The following is a 13,901-nucleotide window of genomic DNA, read 5'->3' on the forward strand; positions in this document are numbered from 1 at the left end:
AAAAAAAAAAAAAAAAAAAAAAAAAAAAATAGTTCGTTTGAAATATTAAAACAACTAAGTAAATACAAGAAAGCGCAATGAATATCAAACATGTAACTCTTACCACTAACTAAGCCTTATGCAATATACAATTTCAATCATGCTTTTAGACAGTGTTATACTGCCCTTTCTAATATACTAATGAAGATAAAGCTTAACATTCTGACTTTCTTACAATATCTAGAGGAGTATACAGAGATGAATGTGAATATATACCATGGCCCACAATATACATTTTCTAATAGTCCAAATTTAACAACTGATCTAACTCCAATCTGAGGTATATTAAAAGATAAAAAATTTTTTAATCCACATCATGGGCAATGTACCATGCAAATAACACGACTGTAACTCCACACACTGGAAGGAGGTAATATTTATATTTTTGCCAAAGTGATAGTTCAACTGCCACTTCATCTCTTTTCCTGTTCTTCTTCCGACGACCCTTCAGTCTGTTCTCAAAAGCCTCCAGTTCAGCCTAAATCAAAACAGTTTCATTTTATTAAATTCTATGTATATGTTGATTTGAATGAAAATAAATCTACTTGGGAAGTTTTAATCGAAATGGTATAAAACAAATACATTAATTTGATTTTTAAAAAAAAAGGAACACCTCTCTCCACTACTGATTATATTTAACAAATAAAGTTTAAAAAAGCAGAAAGGGAACTGGATAGTAATAGAAGAGATTATTTCAGACTCTAGGCCTGACTTTATGATGCTAAGTATTAAAATTTCTGATTAAATCAAAATACAGACATCATTTTTATGCTTCAACGCCACCTTCTAGCAAGTGCTAAGAGATGCCCAGTGAGAATAAAGATACCTACAATTTTAGTTTTCTTACAATGCAAGTAATAAATATTAGTGACTCACATAAAGAAATTCAAGTGAGTAAAGACAAAGTTGCCAGAACGGAAATTCTTCTTTATCAAATACATTTTTTTTTAAATACATTAAAAACTCTTTAAGGAAACAAAAATGCTTCATCCTTTAATACAAAATGTCTATTTCAGAAAGAATTAAAAACTGGTTCAAATAACTGGAATACAGTTGTTATCAGTTATGGATTTTCATTCTACTGCTAAATACTTGCTAAACTTCTATACGTGTTACTATATCATGACACATTATAGCCCTTGTTCACTAAAATATGATAGATATTAAATATATATGTAATATTCATGCAAGGATCTAAATGTTTATTTTAAACAGAAGGAAATCAAAACTTCAGTTAACCCATTACTGTGGCCAAAAAACACACCTGAAGAACCCAATAATATACTTATTTAATATAAAGTGGCATTCTTCAATGAGCCCAAAATAAAATATTCCGTATTTGTTTTTGATATATAGAAAAAAAACAATGCCACAGTAAAATAACTGACAACCCAAAGAGTCAGTAAATGGTGAATATATTTAAGATTTTCATCCATATTTGTTCATAAAAACTAGATAAAGGAAGAAATACCCTAACCTATTTTTTTTTTTTAATTTAGTACTGAAGACTGAACTCAGGGGCACTCCACCACTGAGCCACATCCCCAGCCCTACATTGTATTTTATTTAGAGACAGGGTCTCACTGAATTGCTTAGTACCTTGTTTTTGCTGAGGCTGGCTTTGAACTTGAGATCCTCCTGCCTCAGCCTCCTCAGCTGCTAGGGTTATGAGCATGCGCCACTGTATCTGGCTCCTAACCTACTCTTAATAATTTAATCTTCTAGGATTTCAGCCAACCTGTGTTTCATTGTATTAGCTCTGATAACTTATTTAGAGGATATTAGGCAAATCAACTTTAAAGAATGATAAAATAACAGAGATCATCCTAGCCAATCTTTATCTACCACAAGAACTGTTTCTAAAGTCCTCCTCCAAGTCATGCAGGTTCTAATCCCCTCATTTATGAAGGTGGCAGTTTAGCTGAATAAAGCATTTCAAGGTGCAAACTGACAAGTAATTACACCTCACTGTTCAAAAATTAATGTGTTTTGAAGTACATTATCAATACAGGATTAATGGTGTATCAGGAATGTACTTATTATCTAGATAATTACAAAGAAGAGATAATAGTTCTGCATTTAAGGATCTAATGGAAAAATAGGGAATAAATTATTTTTAAAAATCTGTTGATTACTAACAGCACTTATTTGCAACTCAGTAAAAAGGAACTCAAAAACTTTTAGGTGAGTGAAGGCATGGGCTCCACTGTAGTTACAATGATGACATGACACCCTTTCTTCTACTTCCCCAACAAAAAAAGAGTCAAAACTCTTATGGTTGGAAAATGAATGACATTGGCTTGGCAATGATGTAAACTGGGAAAACATGAAATATTTGGGAGTTTGTGAGATCCCATGGCTTCTCAATTTACCTGAAGTAAAGCTTAAGTAGACGACTCAGTTTTGTTTTGTAGCAACCATGTTATTTTCAGTTCAGAATACAGTTGTCTAGTTGAGCACAGTGGCACAAACCTGTAATCCCAGCAACTCTGGAGGCTAAGGCAGGAGGACTGTGAGTTCAAAGCCAGCCTCAGCAATTTAGCAACTTAGTGAGACCCTGTCTCTAATAAAATATAAAAAAGGGCTAGAGATGTGCACTCAGTGGTTAAGCGCCCCTGGGTTCAATCCCCAGTACTCCCCCGAAAAAGAACAGAGTTGTCTACAGCCCCCACTTTATACCTGGCATTTACCTTGTGCTTGCACAAAAAATTATGATGCCAAGAGACACAAATCTGGTTATTTTGTTTGATTACCTGTTGTCTTCGTTTTTCCTCTTCAAGAACAGCTTTGGCTTCTGCTTCTTTTATCTGTTTAGATATATTAAAAAGTAAATTAACAATTTAACTACCAAATTTTATATAAAATTATAACATTTCCTCATTCAGGCTCTAAAAATCCACAGAGGCTTTTGGGAGCCTCAAATTAGAAATCACTTATATGTCAAATTGAGAAGTTTTACTAAGGTACCATCTAGCAGATTGAGGCTGCTAGTAGATGAAGTGTTATTCCTTAACTTATTATAGTAGATGTTAGATACACTTCAAAGCATTAAAACACTATACAGTAAAATGCTTTTAAATTTTCATATTTCCTGTTAAGTTATCATATTAAGAATTTTGAACCAATAATTAAGTTTCACATTTTCCTTAAGTTGAAATTGGCCATTTATTTCAAATGCCCTAACTGGAAGGAAATCCTTTAGTTTCAAACAAAATCAAGAATTTATTAATTGACCGAGTTCACGGGAAAGGAGGGGGGACACACCAGTAATATTGGTGACACCGCAAACAGCACAGAATCCCAAAATCTTATTCTTTTATTTTTGTTAACCTAATATTCAGGAGGCATAGGCTAACATTAAAACAAATGACCATGACCCAGAGCAAATATACTAACTACGGAAAGCTCAGGTACACATTAGGCAGTAAAAAGCACACCTTGGATTCAAAATAACCTTATAAAACTGGGCTTTTATAACAAAAGCAAAAATATAAGATTTCAAATTCTTTTTATTAAGAACACAAATAAATGTACAAAATAAGTAAAGAAAGGCCACTAGCACATAAAAAAATTGTATTTAACAAGATATTACCTCAGATGCTTTCCGCTTCATTTCTTTGCATGTTGCATCACATTCTACTGAAACCTGATTTTCACGTACTTTACTGCATGGCAATTCCTACAAATAATGCATACTTCAAAGTTTAAATGATCTTTCCTTTAAATTCACAACTGTATGCTATAAAAACATAAAATTTATCCAACAGCTTAAGGTTATAAATATTTAGTAGTCAAGTTCATTAATGTCTAATGATGTAGTTAGAAGTTTGGATATCTTTGTTCCAATAGTGATTACTCCCATTTGCTTCTTTTCATTAGAAGAGTGAAACACCATAAAATTAAAATAATCCACTTAATAATTATTTACTAAGTGCCACAATCAATTTCACTCTAATTTATTTTTGTTCTTTACTTTTCTTTATTGCTTCTTGTTATTCTTCCAGGGAATAAATGTTCTCAAACAGTGCTATCCAACAGAGCTTTCTGGGATGATGGAAATCATCTAAATGTGCACTATTCAGTAGAGTAGCCTTAACCACATATGACAAGTAAGCATTTAAAACAAAATATGATTAGACTACCTCAGGAACCAAATGTGAATACTCTTTCCTGTTAATTCACTAAAATACTCATTTAAATAGCCCACATATAACTAGTGCCTATCATCTCAGTGTAAGTCTAAAGATGTTTCTCTCAACTGTTAATGCTTTTTTTTTAAAAGTTTAGAATGAAACTCTTCTAAAGCTTATGATTACACTTCATTGCATAAGTACTATAGGTAGCAAACTGTACTTGGATGAAACAAAATATCTCACAGAAAACTGAAGAGACATCTCAGATTATAAGTGGGGCTTGAATACTTATATTTAAATTTTCATGTTTCCTCTTAAGTTATCATATTAAGAATTTAGAATCAATTATTAAGTAAATACCAGGTAGCAACTTGAAATATCAGGCCTACAAATTTAAATGTAGAATTTACCCATCACAGAAAAATATACTTGGAGCTATGGAAATAAATGAAAAGCAAAGGACCTATAAAAGATCCTCAATAAATACCTGCTGCATGGATGAACAAAAGAGTGAATGTAAAGAGAAAAATAGCACTTAACCTTTGGGAAAGATCATAGGAATATGAAGAAAAAAAGGAGTTACTGGCTGTGTCTGAGATATGGTAAATTGAGGTCAAGATAGAAGAAAGTTTTAAGAGTCTATACTGCCAACAGGGAAGTCAAGAAAAACGAGATCTGAATAAAACTCTTTCCCTTTATAAATTTTACTGAATAGTATACAGTTGGCTTCCACTGGGCCTTTCAATCATTGGTTTTCACCTGTTTATTCCTGTTACAATTACTTTATCTTAAAATAAATTATTTCCCAGTTTAAGTATTATTTCATTTATAAGGTTGTTGTGCACATGAGGTCTTTTTAAGAAAACACTTTCAAAGCACAATACTTATGACAGATTCATAAATCAGAACAAAGCCTAATTCCAGGCCATTTCTTAAACCATGACACCCATTTTATCACACTGCATTGCTTGTTCAAAGACCTTAAATCTAGAGTTCAATGGCTCTATCCATAAAAAGGGCACTGAGCTTGATTCCAACATAAAACTGTCTTTCTTTTATTATTAAATTGAACAAAAGACTCATTTTAATTATAATAAAAATATTCTTTAAAATTAGAATACAAAAAATAAAATAAAGTCAAACTACCAAGTCAAATAGACAAAATCAAATCAAACAAGAACAACTTACACAGAAAAGTATTTTATACACTTAAAATACATACCTTTTTTATTCTTTTACAAGGACATCTGAGTTTTACCTTCTGGTTGCAATTAAAGGGACATTCACCAGGATGACACATCTCTTTACATCTATGTCCACAGGGAAGCTAAAATAAAACCAAAATAAAGCAATTACATATTTACATTTTGGTCATATTGTACCCTTTCCCACACCAAGCAACTATTTTAAGGATGAGCCCATCACACATAGGGACCAATTAATGCTGATTAATGAATGAGCTAATTTTTCAATTTTTTTCTTTTTGGTACATTATTTTAATTATATAGAAATTTTAAACATTCTTCCCAACTCCACGCCAAGATTATCTCAATTATCTCACTGCCAAACTGCAGCTAGTTATAGTTATGTAACTAGGTAGGAATATAAAGCAATAAAAGTGATTTTTGCCTTAAAGCATTTCAAAAGAGTACTTCCATGTTCTTCCCTTCCCCATGTGCTGTAAGTGAAATCTTGAGCAATAATGGAAACTATGTCAAAGACAGCTGAGGTGCCCAGCTAACTTGGATCCCTGGATGAATACATGGGACACATTCCTACCCTCCCTGCATTGTGATATGAGAAAGAAAACTTTTTTTGTCCTTAAGCCACTGTACTGTGTTGTAACTGATTAGCCCTTTACTCCAAAACATATTCTTTGACACTATTTACTAATACCCATGATTCAGGCAGTCCAAACAACTCAGTAATCACCATGACATTTGTATCTCTGGTTTTTAATTATTTCCTATCTTATTATCCCAGTCAAGCTTTCAGATGAAACATTCTTTCCCTATTTATTCAAATATTATCCACACTTCCAGACACAGCTTATATACTATAAAAGCCTAATATGAGTTTGTCTATAAATATATAATAGGAGTAATTTAAAACATCTATTTCTAAATTGTTGTGGTACTGCTGTACTGTCTTGAACTATAGCTAAAAAAACAAATTGTTAGGCACTTCAAATATTTCTGTTTCTCCAACCAGAAAATAAATATACAAATATGCTCTTGGTTAGGGATTAAAATCCAAAACCAGACTACCTGGAACTGATTTAGATTCCCTGTTTACTAACCATGGGACCTAAGGCAAGTCACCTCACTTTTCTGTTTCACATGCTCCATTTCACTGCAACAAGTGATAACACTTTATAAAGCTGTTGTGAGGTTTAAATGTGTTCAAAATAGTTAGCTATTATAAGTTAGTTGAGGGCAATGATCTTATATTTCTTCATGTCCCTCATCTCAAAATCCCTAACAAAGACATCTTTTAAACAGTAGACACCTCAACAAACATTTAAATTCTCCATTTCTGATTCTCTATGATTCACCAGATTGACCTTTCAAACTACTGACTCCATTTACTTTACGAAATTCAGAATTCTCCTCCTGTCTTTAGCCTCTCTCTAGCATACAACTAGACTTGTTTGCTTTTTCATTTTTAGCCAAGTCATTCAACTCTAAAACTAAGCTTGGATCACTCACATTGTGACTTCCACTAATCCTACCACAGGGAAGGTTACTGCCAGCGTCAGTTTTACACTGGACACTGCTGAAGTACTTTGGTTCTGTTGTTCCCTTCAGATAATTCCAGGCCCTTATTAAGTTCAGTATTTACTCATATATCAAATACTCACCTCATAGAGATTTCAAGTCTTTGTATTCCTTTATTCTCACCTTCACTCCTGCAGTGCCTCTAGCCTGACTTTATAAAGAAGACAGACAGCACTGGCTCACCATCTGTCTTCTCTTCCCCTCAAAATAAATAAGATATAGAGATAATTTCTTAATCTTTTCTTAATGTCTGAGAGAATTTTATCAGTCACCTCCGAGAGTATCTATTCTGCTTCAATTTGAAATCAATAATTCTAAGAAGAAAGTGAATAAGGAAATATGTAAAGCCAATAAAGAAACAGAATAATGGCTTCACTGATCAGTATTTTAGTCCTCCAATGCATTGGCAGTTTTTGAAATTAGTGAAAAAGTGTTATTAGTTTTGATTTATATAATTCTGCCTCTTTACAATTTCACTGACGTCTTAAAAGTCTCTCTTTTCTCTGGCTGGGTCTCCTACTTTCAAAATATATATCTCTTTTCTCTAGATTTTTCAATTGATTCTGCTACCTCATCTAATTACTGCTGCATGAATCTCCTCACCTTTCGATGTTTAGTGCTGCTATATAAACTGAAATGCCTGCCTGGTTCACCACAAATCTCTCAGGAGACACAGCCATGGTAATGCTACCTATTCTCTAGTTCCCTCTTTGTGGCTGCCTGTTCCAAGGAGAGACCTTGGGTCCAACATGAGCACCTGAGTTTCTCCTGCCCTTTCAAAAGTTTGGCTACACATCATTTTCTTTACAATCTGTAAACTGTGTTCAATATCCACTAAATACATCTTTTTGCCATAAGTTAGAATAAAGTTAGAATCAGTTTTGTAGTTTTCAACTAGGAGAACTGAAACTCATCGAGAAGTACACCATGCTGAAACCCAACATATAACCACAGGCAAAAGTAATGTCAAAAATCCTAAGAAGCCATTCAACTCATCTGTAAACAGGGAAAAGTAAATTAAAATCACAAGGAGATGCAAAAAAAAAAAAAAAAAAAAGGCAAAAATAAAAACGTTTGCCAATACTAAGTATTGTCAATGATGTTAAAACAGGAACTTTCACACACTGTGAGTGGGAAAATTTTCTGATAGATTTCATAATGGGAAAATGACCTAATTGTAAATTGGTGCAAACATTTTGCAAGTCGATTTGACATTATTTATTGAAGTTGAAATTATACATCCCATGCAACTAAGCAATTAACCTACTACATACCTACAGAAATCTGTATACACATGTTCCCAGATGAACAAGCAAGTCGTTCACTGCAGTATTTTTTATAACAACCCAAACTAGAAACAACCTAAATGTATTCAGTCATGAATACACTATAGAAGAACTATAGTGTATTCATGACAGAATAAATGGACTACAGCTACATGCAATCAAAATGACAGATAAGTAAAGTGTATACTTTTAAATTTTAAATACAAAATTAGGCAAACAATAAATACTATTTGTAGATAAACACTCAGATAGTAAAAACTAAATAAAAGCATGATTACTACAAAAGGCAAATGATAGTTACATACAGAAGGAGGGAACAGTAGAGATGCTGGTAGACTTCTGAGATGCCAGCAATGCTTTGTTTTTTTGACCTGGGTGGAGTTATATGGTATTCACTTCTTATCTATGTGTTAGACTATACATATATGTGATATTTCTTTGTTTTAAAAAATCAAATTCCACACATGTATGAGTTTATCAAAATGAACGCAACTACTATTTATAACTATAATGCTCTAATCACATAACAATTTCCTTGTTAGACATGAAAGTATATGTTATCTCAACTGCTGTTATATTCTAAAAAAATTGAAAAGTAGTTATAAAGAAAGTTGATTAAAATGCATAATATATAATGACTATATCTTCATCACAGATTTCACAGCAGAAGTTTTTCTAAGATATCCAACCTCAGTATTACAGTATTAAAGATGAGCTATCCCATCTACCCTTTCCATTCAAAATGGCATGGGTTTCTTTTCCACATTGCTCTCATATGCTAGCACTTTTAATGAGCCACATCAAATGGCTTACCTACAACTAATACGATTTAGATCAAAATGTCCCATTTTAATCCTAATAACGAGAAATTTTTCTAATATTATGAAAAGTTTATAAAACAATATTGTTTGTAGATAAATACCATTGTCTCTAGCTACTACATATACTAGGAATTTAAAATGTTATTATTTCATTATACTTACCATACAAGAGGACCTTTACATGTTATTTCATTACCACAAACATAGCACTCTAAACTGGAAATTACTGCCCCCATTTTATATATGAACAACTTGAGTTAGAGATTAAATAATATGTCCAAGTAAAAAGTAATACATTGTACATGGGAATGATAAAAACAAATTCAAAATGTTTTGAAAGTAGAAATACCACATGATTTCAGTTTGCGTAGAATCTAACTTAAACTCAGAAGTAGAGAGTAGAATAGTGGATAGCAGGGTGTGGCAGGCAGAGGTGAGAGTGGGTGGCTGTTGGGAAGATGTTGGTCAAAGTACACAAAATTTCATCTAGACAGAATAAATTCAAGAGATCTATTATACAACATAGAGACTATAGTGAATGGAGTGTATTATATTCTTAAAAACTGCTGAGAGTAGATTTTAAGTATACTTTACCACAAAAAAGCACACATGTGAAGAAATACACAAGATTTACCTACTCTACAATGTATACATGTTTCAAAATTATGTTATACATAATAATTGCTTTTCAATTAAAAAATTTTAAGAAAACTTTAACAAAATAATTCAAGCCATGTTTCATGTTAAAAAAAATTGCAAATTTTCATTTAGTTTCTCTTTATATATTCCAAAGTGTAGAAATACACTTACAGGGCATAGTTTACAGGTACAGTTCTTATTGGCATCTTTATTTTTTCAATAAAATGCAAACCTAACAGTCTAGAAAACACACACAATGCATATAAGGGAAGCAGAGTAGTAGAAGAAATATGCTATGCCACTCCCACATTTTATTCACATTCCATGGGTATTTACCAACCAGGGAGCCAGGGAATCAGGCACTAGATACAAACATATACATACAAACATACTTGCCCTTAATAAATCTACAGTATGGATAGAGAGGAAAATAAACAGGAATTAATCAGTATATTGGAATTTATAAGAAGCCTATACTTTCTTTCAGTACAAGATATCTACTTGATTCAAAGTGACATGCTTTTTTGTTAATCCTAATTATAGCTTGACTCTATAGCTCAGTGGTTCTCAAAGTGTTCTATAGAGTGAGTGACACTAAAGAGTGTCACCATACTTGAGAACTTAATAGAAACATAAACCTTAGGCACCACATATACAAAATCAAAAAGTATGGGGTAGGGCCCAGTGATTTGTATTTTAAGAAACCCTTGAAGTGATTCTAATGCACACTAAAGTTTGAGAACACTGCTATAGCCTTACCAACTTAAGAGTAATAAACCAAAATGATTTCTGCTAGACACAATGAAATAAATGCACCTTTGCACTCCTTGATTATTCCCAATTATAAAAGTCATTTGGATTGCTCCTAAAATATATGTATATTTTTTAAGAAAGCCCAAGGAGCCAGGGGGGCATGGTGGCACACACCTGTAACCCAAGTAGCCCAGGAGGCTACGGCAGGAGAATCCCAAAATCAAAGCCAACCTCAGCAACAAAGCCCTATGTAATTTAGCAAGACCCTGTCTCAAAATAAAATATTAAAAAAGGCCTGGGGATATGGCTCAGTGGTTAAGTGCCCCTGGGATCAATCCCCAGTACCAAAACAAAAGAAAACCCAAGGAGATTCTGGCAAGACCAGGGCCTCCAGAATGACCTAGAATCCAAAATCTTGAAAGCAGATAAGAAATTTTTAAATAAACATACTTACTCAACGCCATAACAGCATCACCAGAACTAAGGCAATGCTAAGTTGCAAAATAGCAACCCCTGAATTAAATGATCACATTTCCACTTACAAAACCATACCAAGTTCTGAGTCAGATTAAAAGTAAAATAACCTCAGCTACTTATTACCTAGACTCTGAATTGAGACAGAAGAAAATTTATTTTAACAGGGAATTTCAGGATTTAAAAAAAAAAAAAAATAAGAAAATTAAGTTCGAAATATCCCATGTACCTAGTTGCATTTATATACCAGACAGGATTGTTAAAATAATCATTTATTGTTTGAAATGGTCTCTCTTTTGATAACCTTAAAATTCTCAGGTTCAAATTTCAAGTTCTTAAACAGAAATCCACAAAATTGGTCCAAAGTTTGAGTTAAAAGGAAATACTGCTAATAAAAATTAAAGATTTAATCAAACAATTATATTTAAGACTTAATTGTCATCTCTTCCCCACATTAGAAAAAGAAACAATTACGTAAGTGCATCAAACAAATAATTTAAAGGAAAGAGGTACTACTTGGTATATCAATAGGTCAAAAGGATCTCTTTTTAAATGTTTTTAAATGTTTACTCAAATCAAATAACTGTCACTATCATTCCCAAGAATAAAAACAGGAGCACCTTCCCTTTCAGAATAGTCAGTTAGACATGGACTTGCTAGAGGGTTTTGAAATTATTGCCAAGACAAGTCACTGGTCAGTGTTTACCATTTTACTCTGAACAATTTTTTCAAACAACTTTTGATGATTTTTTAAAAATATGATGCTTAAAAGTAAAATATTCTAAGCTACTTATAAATTATAATCTCAACTGAGACAGAAGAAAATTTATTTTAACAAAAGGCAATTTTCAGAATTTGAAAATTCAAAAAATTAAGTTTGAAATATCCCGTGCACCTAGTTTCACTTATATAACAGAATTGTTAAAATAATCATTTATTGCTAGAAATGGCCTCTTTTTTATAATCTTTATATAATTATTATATAATTTGCACATATTGTACATATATGATTATATATATGTACACACACACACACACACACACACAAATACTTTATACCAATTGGTAATAAACTGTAAAGGTTCAACCATATGAATGGTACTAGCACCAAAGAACACAATATCTTCTGTGACAGCATATTCAAATACTATGGATATAAAGGTCTATCCTCCCAGACTATCCCCTATAGTAGCACACACATGTGCAGGGATGCACATGCATGCACACACACATGCACATACACACACATGCAAATACACACAAACACATACTTTTTAAAATAACTACTATGGATTTACTGTCTAACTGCCCAAGACTCAGAGAGTTCTACATTTATATTTTAAGCATGAATCACATTTTAGGGGGGTAAACACTAGGTCAATATTTTTTTACATAAAGTTACTTTAAAACTGCTTTCTTTAAAAAAAACAAAAACAAAAACAAAAAAACTTCAAACGGTCATTCTTCATTTTATCTCCAAATAGCACGTGCATCTATTCTAACCATATGTGTTAGATTTTTATAGACATCACTCACATTTCCTTTAACATGTACATTTTTAGTGGGTCCACAAAAGACCCACTAAAAAGAGACCTGAACCAAACAAGAAAAAGAAAATCCCAGAGAAACAATACCCAAGGAACCCAACTTAAAAAGTCCTATTACAGCTTACCTCTTTAGGGCACTGATTTTTGCAACAACTGAGGAGGTTCTTTTCATTTACATCAGCTGTGGTTATTTTTCTAAAAATAGGACAAATACTTTGATGACATTCAAACCAAAGTCCGTTTCATACCATTTTTCTAAAACTAATTCACAAGTTCAAATATATCCATAAAATTATTTTTTCTAAATAAATATTAATTATGTATCTATCTGTAACAATTGTCTTCTGATAACTCAAACTAATCAGTCCTTTATCTACTATCAACAAATCAAATGCAGAAAGGCAATCACTATAGGAAACAAGTACAAAACACACATAAAACACCATCCCCACCCACACCTGCCTTCTCTTTAACAGTCCCTGCTTATATCTTTTCCTATAGATAATAATAGATCACTATAGATCAGTTATTATTATGATAACTGTAATTCTCCATTAAAGCTTCTACAATAAAATTAAAAACTAGTATTTTATGTTACTTCAAATTGAATCATTTAGGCTATTCAGTGAAAAATGCAATAAGTTGAATGGGAAAACTTTTTCAGTTGTTTCTGGGCAAGTTATCTATTAATGTTAGAAATTAATTCATTTTAGATCAATCTACACTTTCCCGTGATTTTTTTTGACTCAGTATTATTCAAAAAAAGTCACAAACATCAAGAAATAAAATCAAGAAATACTGTTCTAAAAGAACTGAATAGAACCACCATGAACAATAACTAAGCCAATAAAGCCAAAGCTCCCTATTGTATATATTTCATTTTCCTCTTATTACCTTTATTCTCCTGTCTTTCCTATTCCCTTCGCTAGGCAAAACTGCCAAAATTTAATCTGACTAATGTTAATTAAAACTATTATATTAAATAATCTATAAATCCACTCTCAGATTATGTCTCAAATTTCTTCACGGAAATAGCACAAAGTATTTATGCTGATTCTGTAAAAAGCTGTTGCATATTTTCCATTCGTACAAGTATGGTATTCACTTCAAAAGTAAATATAAGGGCTGAGGTTGTGGCTCAGCGGTAGAGGACTTGCCTAGCACAAGTGGGGCCCTGGGTTTGATCTTCAGCACCACATAAAAAGAATAAATAAATAAACAAAATAAAGGTATTTGTCTATCTACAACTAAAGAACAAAAATTTTTAAATTTTTAAAAATTTTTTTAAATCAATATAATTAGGGCTGGGATTGTAGCTCAGTAATAGAGCACTTGCCTAGCACGGGTAAGGCACTGGATTCAATCCTCAGCACCACATTAAAAAAATAAATAAAATAAAAGTACTGTGTCCATCTACAACTAAATATATATA

General features: G+C 32.2%; 1 protein-coding gene across 1 annotated transcript in view; it reads right to left on the reverse strand.

Moving 5' to 3' along the window:
* Positions 1-8: 8 nt before the first annotated feature.
* The window catches only part of Nfxl1 (nuclear transcription factor, X-box binding like 1), a 45,756-nt gene continuing 31,863 nt past the window's right edge, over positions 9-13,901 (reverse strand). The window contains exons 14-18 of the mRNA XM_048784197.1: positions 12,595-12,664; positions 5,395-5,499; positions 3,632-3,718; positions 2,793-2,846; positions 9-517 (exon numbers count right to left, since the gene is read on the reverse strand). Of these exons, the coding sequence (XP_048640154.1) occupies positions 344-517; positions 2,793-2,846; positions 3,632-3,718; positions 5,395-5,499; positions 12,595-12,664 (490 nt within the window). The 3' untranslated portion in view covers positions 9-343. The remainder of the gene's footprint in view (positions 518-2,792; positions 2,847-3,631; positions 3,719-5,394; positions 5,500-12,594; positions 12,665-13,901) is intronic.

This window comes from Marmota marmota, unplaced genomic scaffold (assembly GCF_001458135.2).
Source record: "Marmota marmota marmota unplaced genomic scaffold, marMar, whole genome shotgun sequence".
Lineage (NCBI taxonomy): Eukaryota > Metazoa > Chordata > Mammalia > Rodentia > Sciuridae > Marmota > Marmota marmota.